Here is a 20,419-nt window from a genome sequence, read left to right as displayed (position 1 = left end):
TAGCTTAGGAGTCTGCTTTTTCTCTTAGTGGCACGATCATTTCGATACGTCGGACAAGACTAAGCCCGGAGTCCGTGGAGTGTTGCATATGCTTGAAAGATTATTTGGATAGCGTTGATAGGATTCAACACACGACATCGTTAGAGATGGAGATTGAAGCGGTGAAAGAAAATCTGGAAGAAAATGAAATCTCCATGGGACTAAACACGCCGTCAACTACCGATACCGACGATACTTACTCACAATATGACAATGATGAGGAACTCGACATTGATGACCAAGAGGCTATTAGAAGAATTCAAGAGACCAGAACTCTTCAAATTAATCCGACATGAGATATCGATGAAGATTGATGAATAAATATATTTTCAAATAATTTAATAATAATTTTTTGTAAAACAATATAATTTTAATTATAATAAAACGTATTTTTAAACGTATTTATAACAAAACAAATTTAATAACATATTAAAAATATATTAATAACATATTAAAAATATATATCATAAAAAATTAAAAAAAAAAAAAGAAAAACAAAAAAAAACATTTTTTTTTGAATAGGACCGGTTGGGACCGGGACCGGCTTGGCATAACCGGTTATAGGTTGCTGTGACCAGTCTTGAGTATTTTGATCGGAACCGGGACCGGTTATAGAAGGACTGGTTACGGCCGGTTATGGGATTCTTTAGGCCCGGTAGGGACCAGCCCGGCCCGGATCCGGTTTTTGGCCATCACTAATTCAAACCCTATTAAAATTAAAAGTGTACATGAGTATTACTGTATATAAATATTATATACTTAAATAATAAAAGACAAGTATCTGGATTATATGATTGGTTATTACGAACTCAAGTATTCCAAAAACATCAAATCACAAAACCATCTCCATTTTATGCAATATATAAACCCTAACCAATGGGCAGCAACCAAACCCACATGCACCCCACACTAATTACATAAAAGTACTTGCATCAGACTTTTAAGCTATATTTTAATGTGTGTATATATATATATATATGTTTTGGATGGTAAAAGGGGGTTGTCTGTCTATTTTCATATTCAAGGGGGGTAACCAAGAAATCAATCAAAGTAGAGGGTGTAAAATTTTTGCCGCCTTGATGATCAAAGAAATCTTGAGAAACCCTAATTACAAGTTGATTTTATATAAAAAAACCCCAATTGAAAACGCCCTTTAAACAACTCCATTTTAAAAAGACAGTGTCTTTAATCGGCAATCGTACACATCCTTTTCATGGCTATCATCATCATGCTCTTCTTACTAGACCCAACAAATTTCTCCCTTTTCGGTGCCTAATGTTCCTCATTTTTTAATCTCCAATCTTTCCCAGTTGCCTTTTTTTTATTGAATCAATCATTGGTACATCATGCATGTTCATACTTGTGTATAGTGTAAGAATTCTATACGAGGGATGACAGAATCATTCATGTTATCGACATAAACCATCATAGAACTTGATCAAAACAGTTCATGGTCATGATCTTGTTATCTGAAAGCTTGTGACACTTGTTCTGTGAAGAAAATCAGCTTATAACTATAATTTGGTTTGAAAAACATCTATGATTATGGTTGTATTTAGTGTAAGATTCTCTATGACTTGTAGTTAAATCTATATTCTGGACAGTATATTGGACTGCAGTTTCAAGTGTTGGAAATTATATGTGAGGTCGGAGGTTTTCCTCCATTGTAAAGAAATTTTAGAGAGTTTACGAGGCTTTCTCTACAATTGGGCTTTGAACATATGGGTAGACTCATGACGGGGGTCTTGGTTTGGTTGAGATTCCGGGTTTTAAGTGTTCTATCTCGTTCTATAAAATTACTATAGATCTTGGTTTTGTTACTTGTAATGAAGTTCTAAAATTTATTTATAAAAATTTAATATTTTTTGTTTTCTAATCTTTTTAATTATAATGGACTGCAGTTTGAAGTTGCAATAGAAAAGACAAACATACGATAGAAGGAATCTTGGGAGAAGTCGTGGTCGTTGGTCCCATGATTTGGGTTATTTAATGTGCTCACTAGGTGTTTGATGATTGTCTTGACCGGAAATATACGCGTAAATCCTGTAGCATAACTTTGATTACGTAGAATTTTTGTAATTACTAATCCTAGTTATTATTGGGTTTGACTTGTGGATGGTTAATTAAATCTTCCTTGACGATGGTTTAGCGATCATCCATGGCTTTATGTATTTGTCATTCAAGTGCCAGCAGAAGAGAACAGATGCAGAACAATCTGTCCTGCCCAAGCTTATATCGGCTAGTTGTTTAAGATGTTGTGTTATAAATAATTGAAGATTTGCTGGGATAGACTCTCGGTTAGTTTTGCTGAAATTTGGAAAGCTTTTATATTTATTTCAGCTTCTATGTTTTGGAATCGTTTAGTTGTTTTTTGATTATGATCGATGATCAACAGAAGGTGAAACAGGAAAGGGTTGTATGGAGATGGAGGGAAGAGTTTATTCAGACTTGTACAGAAACACTAGTGAGGATATGTTCATAAGAACGATGATGGAAAGTTCGGTTGGAATACCAGCACCAACCATGGAGATGCTGGGATTTAAGAATCTTTCTAGTAACTTCCGTGCGGATAGTGAGGAACTCTTCAAAAGCTGGCTCACCACCGGAGAAGTAATCTTCTTCTTTTTAATCTTATAGAGTTCATATTTACTATGATTGTTGTAACGCAAAGCAACAGGTTGGCCCAATAACCTCCAAATCAACTTAAAACCATGGTGGAAGTTATTGGTAACGCTCAACTTGAACTCACTTGTAACATACCCAAAATCTTGGGGATGTTACAATAATCATGGGTTTCAGATTCATGTGTTCTTGATTAGTGATTAATATCAGTCATTATAAATTTTCATCATTTTATAAATTTTTGCTAATATTTAAGAGGATTAGTGTTAGAAAATCAAGAACAACCGAGCATGATCTTATATGCATAATCTTGATGATTCAAAATCCATAGAACAGTTAAGGTTAGATGCTATGGCTATGACTTTAAGGGGTTGATTCATTCTCATCTTTGTCTTTTTGGTATACTTTTAATTTCATTACTTTTAATCCTTTTCTTGTTTTCTAAACCATATACAATTTTGATTACCAGAATCAAGGCCATAATTCAACAGGCTTAGTTCATAATCGTCCTCGACAACTGTCAAGGTCAGTTGATTCTCCCCATCTCATGATTTCATCGATTAAATAGCACCAATCTGTCATATCGGATACATTTTTCTCTAATAAATTATCGTTCTTATTACTTCTCTGCCCCTATGCAATGCAGGATGCTAACTGATCAAGCTAATGGGGATCTGCATCCAACAAAGAGAAGTAGTGAGAACCTAACACCCCAAAGTACTTTGGCTGTTGGTGAATCCTCATGTGGGATGAATGAACATTCAGTCAGGTAATTAAGGTCTTAATTTATACTATATTATAAAGTACTTTGGCTGTTGGTGAATCCTCATGTGGGATGAATGAACATTCAGTCAGGTAATTAAGGTCTAATCTATACTATATTATAAAGTACTTTGCTCAAAGTCTTAAAAACAACTCTTAACGCATTCATTACTATTGATTAATAGATCTCTCTTATTAATTACTTCATGCATACAAGTTCATTAAAATTCATGGAACTCCATAAAACTAACTAATGACAAACTGATAAACACATTTTCAACCACCACTACTAGTTTATGTTTTGTTCAACATAAATTTCGGCTTTTTTAATGAAAACTTGCATTAATTTTCCATCAAATCTTACATCCTGCTGCAAACGCATGGGTACACAACTAGTGGTACGCAATTTATCGTAAGCTTTTATACAAGGCAAATCATAGTCACATTGTATGCTATGATTATTGCTCGTTTCGCCTCTAGTTTCTACAGCATCTAAGCTCACCACATAGATTTAAAGAATTGGCTTTTGACTTGCAGCAATTACATCATTCTAAGACTATTTATCGTTCAAATGACAGCCATCGATATTTATATCTTGAACTATACACCGGATATTGATTTAATTTTGGAAATGTCATCAGGAATTTGGCAGAAAAGGGGTTGCAGGATAGCAACTTATTCTTGGCTAAGGTTTTTTGCTTGTATTTAAATTATGTACAAACATCAATCAAGGGGTTTTGGGAGATCTCATGTCTCAGTTTTCATGCAGGCATGGTTTAATAGTTCTCAGCCAATGACAAGAAGTAGATCATCTGAATTAAGGTATTAAGGCTCGGACAATTTTCTACGATTTACGTATTAAATAGCTGTTTACCCACGTAATGCAACGTGATAGAATATTTTACTGTAAATCGAGAACAGAAAATTAATGCAATTTTTTTATTAAAAACGAAAATCCATAATTTGTGTGTAAATAAAAAGAATTCACAAGTGATGGGTTGAACATGCCTACATGGTAAAAACATCCGAAAGAAAATATATTGATATTGGTATCAAATTAAATATTATAAAATTCTCGTTTTCTTGGTATAAGTTGTTTAATTCAAAATTTCATTATAATTTAAATATTTTTGATTTAACAATAAAAATGTAACTTATTTTAGTTTGATTGGTGTATTTTTTGTGGATAAAGATAATGATGATGTAGGGGCTGTTTGGCAATTGCTGAATGGTTTGGTGCAGAATGATTAGGTGGTCAGAATGATTAAGAGGCTCTAACGATATAGTGCAAAATGAAATATAATTGTTTGGTTATTGTGTACAATGAAATTAGGGATCTTAATGGTTAAGGGAGTTCCAGGATATAAAATCATTCATAGGGTTTTAGAACCATTAAAAGGCAGACATTTTTTTTGGCAAATAAGATTCACCTCTAAATGATTCAGAGGTTGCCTCTTGATGAAACTATTAAGAGGTAAACAAATAACCCCGTAGTCTATTCATTAGTAGGGCTCAGTGATTGTGCTGTATCTGAACATGTTTATCAGTTAGTTTTACAGAGTTTAAAAAAATTGTACGTATGCAATAATTACTTGTAAGCTTGTTATACATTACCAACTACCAAGTAATATCTATTGTTTAATAAGTTGTTTTACGAGACTTTTACTTAAATACTTTATAATACAGTATGGATATACACTGTTTGCAGGAGGAAGTATGTTGCAATGCAGAACTCACAGACAGCAATCGGTATAGAAGCAATGCATAATGCATCTGCGCTTCGAATCAACCAATTGAAACAAGATTTCGTCAATGAATTCAAGGAGGATTCATCGTCGTCTACTTTTAGCGCCCCAAAAGTGGGTCCCATTGATAAGGTTTCTTCGGTTGTGAGCATGCTAAAGGGTACGTTAGAACGCAAGAAGCTTGGCAACCATGTTGACAAAGAAGCAATTGAGGATAGTTCTTTTGGATATCACGGTGGTCAAGAAGTCTTTGCTTATTCACATATGAATCAAGTTCGTGAAATCCATATGCACGAGGCACAGGGAGGAACGTTCCAAGATTTAACAACTGCTGGCATCAAGGATCCCGAGTATGCTGACCTGGCATGTTTTATGGCCCCCACAAATCTGATCCAGATGAATATTGCATCTCAAGAACCTTCACAAAGTGAATCTTCTGCTGCTGCACCTGTAATCTCAACTGGTTTTGATGTATCGGATGGTCCCAGTAACTCAGGTCAATCACCGAGTGTTTGTGAGAGTCCCCGGAAGCAAGTTGGAAATGCAAAAAGTACAGAAAATGGCTGTGTAGCTAAAGGTGCAGGTAACGCACGTAATAAGCCGAACTTGGGATCATGTCATGTGAGACAAGCCTATTTTCGTGAGACCCTAAAATTACATTGAACTTTCACAGCAAAAAACACTGCTGTTAAGGTACCAAAAAACACCGAACCTTTCATAGCAAAAATAACAAAAACATTGTGAAGTGTTTTTGCTGTGAAGTTACATTGTGTTTTTGTGTCTTTAGACGGTTCCACAAGAACCCAACTCTAATAAGCAGTGATCTGGAAATTAAAATGACTAGTGCTAATTTAGTTAAGGGGAAAATTACATGTACTTTGGCCTTATTCCTATTTTGTGTAACGTACTTTTAAAACTTTCATTTTGGTAAGCACATAGACCAGATTACGTTAAAGAAAATAGGAATCAAACCAAAGTATGTTGTATTTTCATGCATTCTCATATGTAAATTAGGTCCCTTAATGTTTGAGATGTCGCATCTGAGGTATACCAAAATGAAGACTTTAAAAGTATGTTACACAGAATAGGAATCAAACCAAGGTACGTTGCATTTTCATGCAATTTGCCCTTTTGGTTAAGCAATTAAGCATCTCATTTAAATTCGATAGAAATGACTGAACATATTTATTCTCTTTTACATTACAGATATCAGGGAGCGCGTGTACGGCAACCTTAAAGAAGATCAAAAGGTTTGCCTTCACTTGCACCACACAACATATACATGTTTTCCTTGTAGAATGGCTACTTCTAGCCCGAATGCCAATTTTTTGTCTTTAAATTCCCAACAGATTTTAAAGCGGGTTCTTTCTTTTTTCACGATGAATAGGATAATATATAATGCTTTCACAAAATTCGGGTAGAAGAAAATTGTTTTACCTGCGAAATTTTTGTCGGTTGTATATTTGCAGAATAAAGGAAATTTAAGTCGACATGGATCAGTGACATCGGCTGCCTCAGGTAAACTTGAATTCGGAATTGGAGCTTCTAGTTTTGCATTCCAAATCTTTTTTGCAAGCTGGGTCTTTCCAGAAATTGCCTCTTGAGGTAGAGGAACGATCTGTGCATACATCTTATCCTCCAGATCTTACCACCAACGAAATATATTTGGTTTTTTGGTTTGGCTTTAATAGTTTTTTAACATCTGTAAGTAGGTCAATTACTCGTTCTTGTTTTTGGTGGAACAAAAAGAAGCTTCTTTTTTATCCCACACAATCCATATCTCATGTCGTGTCAAACGTGGAACAGTAAGTTTTTGTGTTGTTTCATGTCACATCAAATATGAGACAATGAATTTTGTCTTGTCTTATCCAGTCTCATGTACCAAATGCACCCCAAAAGACTATCCAGTTAATTATTATGTTATGTTCCCTTCCAATATCACAACAATATCTTTTTGAGGTGTCTTATTCAACCACAACATTTCCCTTTCATCAAGTTCTAAAGCTATTACTACTTGTGTTTCCATACAAATTATTTGATGGTGATGGTTTTAGTATACACAACAATTTATACATTTCTACCATCTTGTGTCATCATCGTAAATAAATGAAATTGGAAACCATAAATTATGTCTGTGTTGATGCAATAGAATGAGCCTTTACCAGATAGTCAGATACTGCATTTACACATGTATTACTTGCTTGTTTTATCTATTGGTCTGCAAGTCGGAGGTTCTGTAGAAACAACTTCTCTACCTCTTGAGGTAAAGATAGATATGCATGCATTTTACCCTCTATAGACCCTATCTCTTCATTGGATTTACCAAACCTATTTGGTTTGGTTTTTTTGTAATTCATTTCCGTTTTTATTCTTCAACATTCTTATTTTTATTTCTACTTAAGAAGTGCGATATCCTGTGATTTTGTTAACTAAGGTGCAGAGAGAGGAGATCCCACAAAGAAACGCAGGGTGGAAAGATCACGAAAGTATGTACCATCATCTCTGCACCTTTCGGAAGCATCCCATCTTGCTTACAGATTTTCCTTTTCGATCACCTTTAGCAACAAAAAGTTTCCGTATGCAAAAGATTTGACACCTCTTGTTTCTATATCGGGATTGCCCAGGTCAAATAGTGCAATATATGCACATTGGTTGATGAAAGGTTTCTTTTACAAGTATAGGAGGGTCTATTGGTTAACTGACCTTCGAACAAGTTCTTTTAAATCCATGACCTTTCACCGCCATATACAAGAATTTGTATACTATTTCTATATACAAGAATGCATAAAAACCTGTCAGATGTCAGATATCATGGATTTAAAAGAAACATGTCAGAAGATCATTTAACCAATGGACCCGAGAGGTTATTAAGAAGAATAATCTTTTGACATATTTTTTTAAATGCATGACCTTTTATAAGATTTTAAAGCACTCATGTGTTAGGCAGAGTCATTCTTCTGTTAGGCAGAAGCGATCTTAAATTTATCAGAAAGTCATTTTCCTGAATACCCCGTCAGCAAATCAGGTTTCCGTTCTCATGGATGCTTTTTGGTGATGTAGAATGGCAGAAGCAAAGGAAAGAACTCAAACACCCACAACTTCATCAGACATGCAGTCTATTTTGAAGCGGTGTGAGAATCTTGAGAAGGAAGTGCGGTCACTAAAACTTAACTTGGCTTTCATGAACAGGTATAAATACACATTACTCTACGTAATCGTGTACACATTGAATGAAGCACATACAATCCTATGAGTGGCACTTCATAACAAGTTATATAATACTACATTTCAGAAAGGATTCTGAACAGACTAAGCAGATTGAAGAGCTACAGAAACAGAATGAGGATATGGGAGATGAAAAGGAGCGTCTTTTAGAAGAGATCGAGAGGATCTTATCTCAACAAGATAACATGTGATCAATCTTTGCTTTTCCAGCTTTCGGTATTCCCCCGGAAATCGATAAAGTTTTCTTTGACATGATTAGAATTACAGCAGAAACTAAAATACGCAGATTTCGGTTTACTCCTTAGAACACCAAGCTTCTAGCTATGCAGTAAAGATGTTCAATTGCAAACTAAGGGGATCAAAAATGACCAAATGATGTGCTAAAAAAGAATGATGTATATGACAGTTGTTTTACATGTATCAATGAATCATATATGTATATGGCATGGATTGTAACAGAAATTGAAGCCATATTAAGGGTTAAATGCATCAAAATGTAACAAGTTTTGTTTTAGTTCGTATTTAGTGTAACAATGATTATTTTCTCTATTAATGTAGTGAACGTTTAATTTTTCCTGTTTTATATCCATTTTGACTGGTAAGCGATAGATCAAGTAGCCACTAATGACGTGGATGTCAAATTGTGAAGTTATATTGTAATCAACCATACTTTAAAGTGAAGCTAAGGGGTCATTTACCAACACAAATTGGGTAACTGTTTACCAAATTTTTTATTAAGTCTTGTATGGATAAATGGGTGTTGTTCTTTACTTTTTTTATATGAATCAACAGTTTGAATAACATAAATGACTGATTTACCCTCCAATATTAATTATTTGAACATCAAAAGAAAAAATCATAGAGACCGAAGATGGGGTGTCTCATATGGGAATGAGGCGGTGCTTTAAATAAGGGGTAGGGGTGTCATTTTTGTTATATCTGTGCGAATAAGCCGTTAGTAAACAACCAAAATGAGCTGTGCGAATAAGCCAGATAGACCAATAAGCCTAATTAAGCCGCAAGTAAACAACCCCTAAGCGTCAACCAGGTAAGTGCTGACCACAAAATGCTTACCAAGTGTTTTGTAGCAAGTGCTTAATGATAGAATACCTTGACCATCTTGTGCTGACCCGGTAAATGAAATAATAATGCTGGCAGGATAGGTGGTTGGTCAGCAGTAGGTTAACAAGCCCTAATAACAATGTAAACTTATTCAGTTTAAAGCAATGCTACATTAAGTTATAAAAGGATACCTACATACAGAGTGATGCATTAGAAGGGTCTCTTGATGGGTGAACTCAAACGCGCTTTTCTTTCAAACAACCTTCTTGAGGCGTTGGTTCTATTTTCTGTACATCCGATACTTGATTCAGGCATTGTACTCTTATTTGACACTACAACTTTTGTGAAGAACTAGCACTTCTACAAAAACCAAGTGCTGCATATATTATCTCATCTATGTATGAGCACCAAAGATGTCCAGGAGACCGAGCTTTCCCCAATACTGAATTGCTAACCAACTCACAAAAGAAAAATATGCTACAAGAAAACAGGCTCGTTTTAGACGGACTAAATAGATAGTCAGGGGTTGCATCCTTACCCAACACATGCCAACAATATGAGTTTTGAGTAGATATAGAATTCTGCCCAAGGCAATGGTGAGCAAGGAAGTCAAGAAACCAGTAACGGCTCCGGCTATGGTTTCCTTTCTTATATACCTTTTTCGCCCTCGACCACCCATTGGATAAAACCACGACATTATCATCTCTGTTGACCTACAAAATTGAAAAAGAAAAATAGGATGTTAAGTGTTTGTTTGCTTTATACCTGTTTCCTTCATTCTTCGTTACATATTTTCTGGGTCTCATTTTCGTTTCTTGAGTGGGACCCACAAGTTTATGTTCGCTATCGCATAGATGGTACCAAATATTAAAATCTTAAATGGCAAATCATACATACAAAGGCTCATAGCAAAATAGGAGCTCATTAAATTAATAATAAAGGCTCAGTACACACAATCCCAGGCCATGTAATATAGATTCAACCTCACTGTAATTTTGATGGTTTCTCATTACTAGCCTACATATTAATTTAGGATAAGCATTTCTAGTATAATTCATTTAAATGAAGCAACAATGGAATGGTAATGTATTAGAGCAACAATACCTTGAATCTATTAGACAAAATTGGTGCAGAAGGGTAGAAATTTCAAATAAATATCACATAAAAAATATTGTATGAAATAATACTCAAGTATATGATTAACTCACAGGATAAGATAGCGCTTAAGCATCTCCGTCATAGATGGGTGGTCAGCTTGGCAATTAAAAATCTCATCATAATATAAGTTCAGTTTGGAAATTCCTAATGTATACCAGCAATCATAAGTCTCATTCACCTGCCAAAAGTGAGATAAAAATATTATTAAGTCCCGTTTTGATAGGATTTGGAATTGAATTCCATTTCAGTCCTATGTTTGGTTTGAAGGAATGCTTGGATTTGGAATCCAGGATTTCACTGAAATCCCACAAACATCGGATTTAAATATCCCATGAGGATAGTTGGTAATTTGAGGGATTTCATAGGATTGTTTGTATAATGTTTTAAAATATGTTAAGAACACTTGTTTTGTAATAATCGATTAATAAAAAGGTAATATAATTATTTTTATAATTTGTTTTACTCATTATTTTTAAAGAATGGAATTCAATTCCATTCCAAATCCTACAAACCAAACACACCAAAGAATTCAAATCCTTCCACGAAATCCAAATCCCTCAAAACATTCCGTCAAACCAAACGAGCCCTTGGTGTCTATGAAATAGAAGAAATGACATCAGCTTCTAGCATATCATAACATTTTGGATAAACTTATAACTGAAAGAACTTCAAAGTTCACACATCATGTGAGAGCATAAGTCACCAGGAATACCTTGAATCTATCTTTGGCCATCCATGCAGCATTAAATGTGGGTCTGCAATCAGGTGGGAGGGCCTCATTTGGAGCTTCTGCAAATGCTATATGAGGATGACCAGAATGGTCTGTATATTCTACCTGGGGTGGACCAATATATATATATATAAAAGACAGTTCATCAGTCTTCATGGATTCTCAAGAGAAGTGCAATCATGACATTTGGCAATACCAGAAAAAAGATGATAACATCACTTGATGTGAGCGAAAAGTTGCAGATCTTAGGAATCAAATCAAGCTATTTATTTGATAACTTACAATAATATATTGCTTTTGAATTAGATAAAATCTATGTTTATAAAACATGTTTTTTGTAAGCTGTGACAGCAAGTGAACTCCATAGTTTTTAATAATATAGTGCAATTATGTGAAAGAGCCTGAAGTAGAAAATGACCTCAAATACAGAAGCCCAATAATAATCGTAGCGACATCGGAATTTTTTCTTCTCAGATGGGTAAAACACATGCTTCGCTTTATAATTTAGCAATCCAAGTTCGCAGACTTTGGCTGACCTAATATCTACACCTGCAAAAAATCTAAGATTTGTCATAAATCCTACACATATTAAATGAGCTTATGAAAAGTATTAACACGACATGCAATGTTCATCATCTTTGTTTATATTTCAAACAAGGATTATAGCCTATTGGTGTAAAACCTAACAGATAGTCACGAAGCATAAAGACTTCCCAAAATAGTACAATCCAGAAATAAACTAGCATCCATGTACTACCCTGTTCTTATAAATGAGAGAGAACAGAGAATATGTTGCTAAACAAGTCAAAGTGGCAGACAAGCAGGCAATCAAAGCCTACTCTGAGTCTCTGAGCAGTTAGGCCAATATCTATGAAATGGGGTCAAGTTTCCACTACTATGCTTACACCTGAGTGAACTCCCTATACCAGAGCAAAACAAAAAATTCAGTGTTTATTTACTGTAATCACAATCAACAGAAAGTAGGAAACAAAATAAGGTGTGACACGGAAGGGAGAGTATATGAATTTCTGTTATAGCATTCAAGCCCCTGTGAGTAACACCGCTACGTTTCCTTTGAAATAAAGTTCAGGAACTTGGGGTGGAAGATCTCTAACCTTTTAGGATCCTCCCTAAATATCAGTATATACATTTTTCATTTTTCATATTGCTTACAAGTATTTTGAGATGTAAAATAAGAGAACACCGACTGAAGGTAGTAACATAGAATTTGCTGATAGGGAGTAATTCCAATTCAGTTAATGCTATATAGAGTTCTTCAAAATCCCCCATAGCTAAATTACTCCATTGTGCCTTATCTTCCTCTGTAAATACTACACATGCGTGGTATGCCATCAATTGCAATGAATCCAGTATTGGTTTCCGAAAACATGAAAAGTTGTTTCTCTCCTATAACTTATAAACCTACCATATCCTTCCGGAAGAAGTAAAAAAGTTACTCCTCTCCCAATTTACTGTTTCTTGAATAGTAGTTATGTTCAGAATCTGATGAATTCCAGATCTCTATTGAGCGTATGTTTGTTGAAAGGTATGTTCATAGCATTAGCAGGCAACTTGAAACAATTTGGAGAACCTTATGTCATCTTCGTTGGGTCAGTTTCAACTTAAACTCTGTGCTAGGCCCGTGCTTGATATATAAAATGTTCCGCACTCAACAAACAGACCAATGTAAACATCTGTAGCTATCTTCTTACTTTATAATAATGCATCCTACACAAAATTCCTTTTGACACCACTGGATTTTGAAACACTCCTGGTTCACGATGCTCTTATCTACTGTGGTTAATTTGTTATTCTTCCAAAAGGGTAACTGACCTAGCTACTTTTACTGTTTCAGTTGGTAAAGATTCGTATGCACAAAGAAACTCAAAAACTACAAGAAGGAAAAACGTTATGTGGATGTAGAATTTATAAGGAATAACCACTCAAATGATCTTCAAAAATCCAAATATCTAAAGCCCAAAACCCAATGGATATATAATAAGTAACATCATGGACTTCCACATACTCGAAACAAGAAAGGTTATTTAATAAAAAGAGGAGTATAAAACCACTAACTACACCACGTCAAGCAAATAAAGATACTCCCCAATTCGAAAATCAGGGACACGCTTTCACATTTGTGATTATACAAGTTTTTATAGAATCCAAACTTGATACTAACCTTATTAAAATTTTGAAGTAAACAAGAAGGTTATGTCAAACTAAAAACTATAACAAATGAAAATACATGGAAGATGTCAACTTTAAATTCCAAAGTGATCGATTTGAACACATAGGTCAAAGACCTCATTTCTAGAAGACTAAAGCTGAGATAGTACAAAAAATTACATACTTACACACACACACACATATATATATATATATAACACAGACAGAGACACTTTATCCTAACTATCAGACCCATGTTTTGACTACATAATCTAGTTGAAAGTAGGCAATCAGATTCACAATGTAATTTCTGCGAAAACAGCTGCCTTCAGATTGCTTGGATTCACTTCGACAGTCAATTTGAACCCTATATTGACAAGTGGAAGTTGAGGGTGTCTCAATCAATTTTAGATTAACCATTCTCCGATCTATGTCATATTAACCAAATTCACCGACATTAGCCTCCGAAGACATGATCCATAGTAAAGAAGTAGACATGGTACGAATGGGATTGAGAAGGAGCTCTTCCCTTTTTGGGTGCATTATACCACAGTCCGTGACTACGTTTTTCCGTTGGTCCACTATCACACCCCACTTTCCGAAGACGGGAAGTATTTGCCTCGGCAGTAAACACTTGAACCGAATAGATCCTATGGCGGCAATGAACATGGAAAATCTTACTCGAGAGGTTCCTAGACATGCTGGGGAAGTGTCAAGTCCAAATAGATTTGTTAGCCTTACATGCGCATGTGCATCAGATATCCAAAGATCTTTAAGTATTCCCAAGCCTGTCTGAATGAAATGGAAGAACCTTCGGTATATCAAGTAAACAATTTTCTGTGAATATGAATCAGAAGAAGTGTTGGATAATTATCTACTCCAGATTAAACCCAATACTCAAACCATCTTCCAACTCATAAATGATAACTCTTGATCAAACTCAATCTACACTTAGAAGAATGGCTCTAACTATAACTTCCAACTTTTATTGAATGATTAGGAGAATTCAAGATAAACATGAGTCAGTCAACTAGTTGAGTCCCATTTATCGCCAAACTGTGTCTACAATTGAGTTGTACAAGCCAAACCACCTAAATTGAATAACCAAGCAGGAGATTTGGTTGTTAAAAAATTTGATGACTAGCTTAACTAGCAGAGGAGAGAGGGTACAATAAGTCGATCAGGAAAGGTCATGTGACATGATGATAATTCGAGTCTAGTGCTAATGGACTGATAATATGGAATGACATGGCCTGAAACAGCTGTAACGGAGATGGAAAAAGATCACCGGCGAGGTGCGGTGTCAAGTTGAATAAGGTGTCATTGAGGAAGTCATATGAGTGTTTACTCTTTGAAACCCACGTAGCTAAATGCATGGTTCCACCTTGTTTTTCTCTGAAAACACCCCACATGTCATTTGTTGTGTTGTATAAATCCCATGTCAGTTTGGAAATGTAAAAACTTGCTTCTGTACCACCTTCTTCAATTTAAATCTCTTGAATCCCTGGTTAACATTCAAAAACTTACCACCTCCTTGGGGAAAAGTTGAAAAGTTAATACTCCTTTAAATTTACAGGTTCATGAACTGCTAGCTACATCCAGAAACCTATTGAATTCAAGAACTCCATATGATGGTTTGGTTCGTTGTGTTCAAGTGGCATGTCCACATCAAGCTCTTTAACTAAATTCAAGAACCTGATCTCATTCTCAGTTGATCAGTTCCAAACTTCCAATCAAAGTCTTCTAACAGGCCCAAATTATTTCGGCTAATATATTTGGTTTGAGTTCCACAAAAAAATTGCTCGAAATTAAAAATGAAGAAAAGAGAGAGAGACAGAGAAAGAGAAAGAGAACATCATAAATGTTGCATTTGGTTCTTTTTAACTTTAGATCATAACTCATAATGTATAACAAGATATAGTCGTTAAAGCCATGTGTGACATGTGAATAGTTAGCACCATGGCTTTCCACATACGAGAAACAACAATGGATAAGAACCAACATAAAAGCAGGAAACCTCTAGCCAATGAAGCTAATACCGATACTCCATCAGGTGCAACAAATTCAGATGTGTTTTAAGTTCTGTGGCCATAATGAGTTATTCTGGAATCCGAACTTGATATAACCATATTTAGATTTTGCCGAAACCAGGAGATTATGTTAAATTAGAAACTACAACCAATGATCAAAAATTGAAACATGTGAAACTTCAAATTCAAGATTTTGACCCATCTGACAGCAAAAGTGAAAGTGCTACTGTTTGTATAATCGATGTAGTACTTAACAAACACATTTCGGCAAACAAATAGACACCATCTGTGAAATTTTCAATTGTTCTGAACAAACAATGAACTATTTAACAGAAATTAGGTAATCAGATTTGCACTATAATCTCTATGCAGCTCTCCTCAAATTGCATGAATTCAATTCATCGGTTCATTTTAAACCCTAAAATTTAACCTTTCTTCATTTCTTAATAGCAAAACACTGATAGCAATCAAGAAAAAAACTTACTGCTGGATACTATTTTGCACTGGCAAGGGACAGAGATTGGATACGAAATCGAGAGGTTGCTGACGATCACTGCTAAAGCCACAAGCGTAAAGGCAACCAAAGCTAAAAAACATATAGAGACAAAACAGCATCGGAGCAATAGGTACACAAAAGAACCCCTCTTCCCCTCATCTTCGTTGTTGTTGGTTGACTCCATTATTCGCTCCGGTGAATTCATGGCTTATCGAACCGACGGCCTGGCGGTGAGTCCGATCACCAGAAAATCTTTCCGGTGATCGGAAAATGACGATATATTGTTTCTAAAATGAAGAAAACCGACGAAGCCTCTGATAGACAATCTAGCAAAGTCGCCATTCAAAGAACCCCGTGAATGCGCCATCGCTGTCCATTGTGGACTTTTATGTTTTACATATATGGTCCCTCTTTTATGATCAAAACCATAAACAGTCCTCCTAATAGGATTATGAACCGGATTTGAACAGTAAACTTTGTAGGGTTAGCTTAACTGGTAATACATGAATCTAAGGTTTGAGCCTTTGAGAATCCTTTCTAGAGGTCAATTTATCGAGTCCCGCAAGAGCACTTAGGATTTTCCTGGTTATCCTCCAAGGCTCTTGGAATTAGTCGAGGTGCGTGCAAGTTGGTCCGGACATCCATGGTTAACAAAAAAAAAAACTACTATCAATTTGTGTTTGAAGTATTTTTGATAATTTATTGGATATATGTAAGTAGGGAGTGCAAAACCCGCCCAACCCGAATTACCCGACTTACCCGCCCGATGAAACCCAACTCGAACTGACAGAAAAAACCCCGAAACCACCCGATATCCGAATCCAAAATATAACTTGGGTATGGCGGATCGGGTAGGGTCTCACCACCCACCCCCCGAACCCGCCTGAAACCCGAACTAGACAAAATATTAAGAACGGCCCAGGACGCGACTTGTGTTAGATTAGGTCAAAATTGTTAAATTGAGGCGACTTATGTTAGGGTTTAGGGTCAAAATTGACGTGAGAAGAGAAGAGAAGAGAATACGGCCATACCATACCCGAACTAGTAAACTATAGAGTACAGAGACTGACCGCCGACTACTGCTGTCCGACTCTGACCGGCTGCACAGCCCTCTATCGACGATTGACTGTTGGGCGTTGACGAGTGACGACGATTGACTGTTGGGCGTTAACAGTAAGGTCCTTCTCCTACTCTTATCCCCCATATTGTTAATTGCTCTAAATGTAAAAAAGAAACTCTCCTTAATGGTTTCAATTGTTAATTGCTCTAAATGTAAAAAGGAACTTCTTCCATTCACATTTGTAAATACTATGTCGTGATTGTATAAGGTAAGTCACCATTCATAGAATCATAATTATGTTTAACTGGTATGTAGATCACATGATTATGGCAACACTGTTTCATATCTATTTGATATGGAAAATTGGATGCATTTGATGGTTTAGTTAGTTTGATGCGTGGCCACTATCTTGATGCAAAGCCTAGATCTTTCTCAATTGCAGCTTTATAATGGGAAATTGGGCAGATGGGATATTTAGAACCAGCTGTATACAAGTTTATAAACTTAGGTATAGTTGTTGCAATATGATAAAGGCTCGACTTGATTTTCTTGTTATTTTGTCAGGAGGTCGTTTAGCTAAATAACCCTCCATTCCATATGTCCTAGCTAAATACTAGTTTGCTAATCATGGTTTAACTCTTTAAATGGATGATCAACTCTGAATAGTTTACAAAAACGAACTTGATACAACAAACGATTCTGGTATGCTAGTCTACCGAAAACTATAAAATTTCAGAAGCCAATGATGCATATTACATGATAACCCTTGTTTTGTTTAATAATAATTGATATGAAATAAGATCATCAAATTCGTATACTGCTTTATGCAACTAGATATTGATTTATACACAACAGCTATGCTTACCGTTTTCAATCTGCACCTTTGCACAAGATTGGGACTTGGGAGGGTTTTTACTTTTTATTCATCAAATTCTTCTAGCATACCGATATTTAGAACTGTAGATGGAAAAAATTAGCACGTCTCAGTCCGTAAGTAACAGTCATCAAGCTCCTCCTTTACAATCTAATCCTATCGTAAGTCAATCTGTTCCAAAAAGTACAAGGAGAAGGAAAACGTTAGAATCCAAATCTCAAGTATGGGACCATTTTGAGAAGATTTTAAACGAGGATGGGCTAGTCATTAAAGGTAAGTGCTTATATTGTTCAAAAGTATTGCAGCTGAGGCTAAAAAGCATGGTACTTCCTCTTTAAATAACCACATGAAAGCTTGTTTAAAGAATCCACATGCTAAGGAAACAAAGCAGTCAATTCTTGCATTTCAATCTGCAAAATCTGAGAATAGTGATGGTGCTTTGACCTCTTGGGTTTTTAACCAAGAGGTTGTTTGAAAGATATTAGCGAAAATGATTATAATGGATGAACTTCCATTTAGGTTTGTTGAAGGGAGAGGTTTTAAACAGTTTGTTAAGACTGTATGCCCTAGATTTAAGATCCCTTCTAGACGGACAGTTAATAGGGATATATTCAGTATTTACTTTGAAGAGAAAACCAATCTTAAGAAATTGTTTAAGTCAAGTATGCATCAAATTAGTTTGACCACTGATACATGAATATCTGTTCAAATAATCAATTATATGTGTGTCACTGCACATTTTATTGATGATGAGTGTAAATTAAATAAAAAGATCATCTCATTTGTGCCTATACATTCACATAAAGGGGAAAGTATAGCTAAGACCATAGAGAGTTGTTTGCTTGATTGGGGTGTGAAAAATATTTTCACCATCACAGTTGATAATGCATCTAACAATGACATTGTCGTTGGGTTCATAAAGAAGAAGGTGGTGAATTGGGGTGGTTCTTCTACTAGGGCAGAGTACATACATATGAGACGCATTGCTCATATTCTTAATTTGGTTGTACAAGATGGATTGAAATTAGTAGATTCATCAGTTAAGAAGATTAGGGATTACATTAGGTGGGTGAGGGGTTCTTCATGAAGGTTGAATAAGTTTAGAGAACTTGCAGAATTGCTTGAAGTGGAAGAGAAAAGTTCTTTATGTCTTGACGTTCCAACTAGATGGAACTCCACCTATATGATGCTTCGAACCGCAATAGGTTACAGACAAGTTTTTGAAACGTATGAGAGTAGTGACAACGCGTTACATTTGGATTTAGGTGATTCGGTGCCTTCATATCTTGATTGGTTATCTGTTGACAGCTTGGTCATATTTTTGAAGACATTTTATGAGATGACAATTAGAATTTCTGGCTCACTTTATGTCACCTCAAATTCTTTCTTAAACGAGATTTCAGATTTGAGTTGCATTATTGCCGATATGTTACAATCTACGTTGAAAGTTGAAGAGGTATGTTTATCTTCCTTTAATATTATTTTTACTATTTACTTATATTTGGTTGTTTACTAACTTTTTGTTTTTGATTTATGAACAGGAAATGGGTGATAAATGAAAGAGAAGTTCAGTAAATATTGGGGTGATCCAGATAAGGTGAACTTCATCATATTTTTTGACAATATATTGGACCCCAGAGACAAGGTTGAGTACATGCAAGTCCAGCTCAATCAAATGTATGGTGAGGATCAAGGTAAGTCATGTTTTGAAAAGGTAAAGTCTAAATTGAATATGTTGTTTCAAGAGTATGTGTCAACATATTCCGAACCTTCTACCACTATGATGCCTCCTCCACCCACTAAGTGTGAGAATGTTCCCGTTGGAAGGGTACAATCTATATTAAAGAGCCAAGTTAAGAAACAAAAGATGGAAAGTGGGGCTTCACTCAACAAAAAGAGTGAACTTGAACTTTATCTAAGTGAGTCGACCATAGATGAGACAAACGATTTTGATATTTTAAGATAGTGGAAGGTTAATAGTGAAAGGTTTCCTATTCTTTCAAAATTGGCTAGAGATGTGCTTGCTGTTCCAATTTCAACTGTGGCATCTGAGTCTACTTTTAGTACTAGTGGCCGGGTCTTATATAATTTTAGGAGTTCTCTATCTCCTAAAATGGTAGAAGCCCTGATATGTACACAAGATTGGCTAAAAGGCCCTAGTCAGCAAATTGCAGTTGAAGAAAACATAGTTGATATTGAAAAGTTTGAGAAAGGTACGACATTAGTTATGTATTCAGTATTTTAGTATTCCTTTTTGTTGATCCTCTCTTTCAGTGATTTGATGATAATCCCTTTTCTCTTTCACGTTGTATTTGTGTTTCTGTATTTTCAGTTCCAGCGATCTTCACTGAGTATGTTCAGTGATCGCTGAAGCACTTGCTTTGTAAATCTTTCAGAAACAACAATACTTCAAGAAGACAACACTCACACCAAAGAACCTTCAGCAA

At 35.5% G+C, this 20,419-nt stretch overlaps 2 protein-coding genes across 4 annotated transcripts; one reads left to right on the top strand and one right to left on the bottom strand.

Moving 5' to 3' along the window:
- The first annotated feature begins 1,249 nt into the window (after positions 1-1,249).
- On the top strand, positions 1,250-8,973 carry LOC112529425. 3 transcript variants are annotated; one of them, XM_025140703.1, is made up of 12 exons: positions 1,250-2,336; positions 2,447-2,649; positions 3,131-3,186; positions 3,308-3,430; positions 4,065-4,113; positions 4,193-4,245; positions 5,132-5,751; positions 6,375-6,418; positions 6,638-6,686; positions 7,603-7,654; positions 8,229-8,357; positions 8,461-8,973. In XM_025140703.1, exons 2-12 carry the CDS (start codon positions 2,458-2,460, stop codon positions 8,582-8,584), a joined length of 1,491 nt encoding a protein of 496 aa, XP_024996471.1. In that variant the 5' UTR covers positions 1,250-2,336; positions 2,447-2,457; the 3' UTR covers positions 8,585-8,973. The 3 variants fall into 3 exon arrangements, with proteins under 3 accessions (XP_024996471.1, XP_024996472.1, XP_024996470.1); XM_025140704.1 differs by having other exon boundaries at positions 2,435-2,649; positions 5,132-5,745; XM_025140702.1 differs by having other exon boundaries at positions 2,435-2,649.
- A 659-nt stretch (positions 8,974-9,632) lies between these two features.
- On the bottom strand, positions 9,633-16,353 carry LOC112529793. The gene is made up of 5 exons (XM_025141200.1): positions 16,027-16,353; positions 11,762-11,892; positions 11,326-11,448; positions 10,664-10,791; positions 9,633-10,168 (listed from the first exon to the last, which is right to left on the bottom strand). Exons 1-5 carry the CDS (start codon positions 16,241-16,243, stop codon positions 9,850-9,852), a joined length of 918 nt encoding a protein of 305 aa, XP_024996968.1. The 5' UTR covers positions 16,244-16,353; the 3' UTR covers positions 9,633-9,849.
- Positions 16,354-20,419: the final 4,066 nt, after the last annotated feature.

Source organism: Cynara cardunculus (assembly GCF_001531365.2).
Source record: "Cynara cardunculus var. scolymus isolate 2C chromosome LG 16, CcrdV1, whole genome shotgun sequence".
In the NCBI taxonomy this organism is placed as follows: domain Eukaryota; kingdom Viridiplantae; phylum Streptophyta; class Magnoliopsida; order Asterales; family Asteraceae; genus Cynara; species Cynara cardunculus.
This window is presented reverse-complemented; position numbering and strand designations above follow the sequence as displayed.

What these genes read in the sequence shown, in the direction of transcription:
- LOC112529425 (XM_025140703.1), top strand. Translation starts at nt 2,458, where the DNA reads ATGGAGATGGAGGGAAGAGTTTATTCAGACTTGTACAGAAACACTAGT. An exon ending in ATGAATGAACATTCAGTCAG is followed by an intron (nt 3,431 to 4,064) that starts GTAATTAAGGTC and finishes AAATGTCATCAG; the next exon opens with GAATTTGGCAGAAAAGGGGT. An exon ending in AACTTGGCTTTCATGAACAG is followed by an intron (nt 8,358 to 8,460) that starts GTATAAATACAC and finishes ACTACATTTCAG; the next exon opens with AAAGGATTCTGAACAGACTA.
- LOC112529793 (XM_025141200.1), bottom strand. Translation starts at nt 16,243, where the DNA reads ATGAATTCACCGGAGCGAATAATGGAGTCAACCAACAACAACGAAGAT. An exon ending in TGGCCAAAGATAGATTCAAG is followed by an intron (nt 10,792 to 11,325) that starts GTATTCCTGGTG and finishes CACTTTTGGCAG; the next exon opens with GTGAATGAGACTTATGATTG. An exon ending in CTTAAGCGCTATCTTATCCT is followed by an intron (nt 10,169 to 10,663) that starts GTGAGTTAATCA and finishes TCAATTTTGTAG; the next exon opens with GTCAACAGAGATGATAATGT.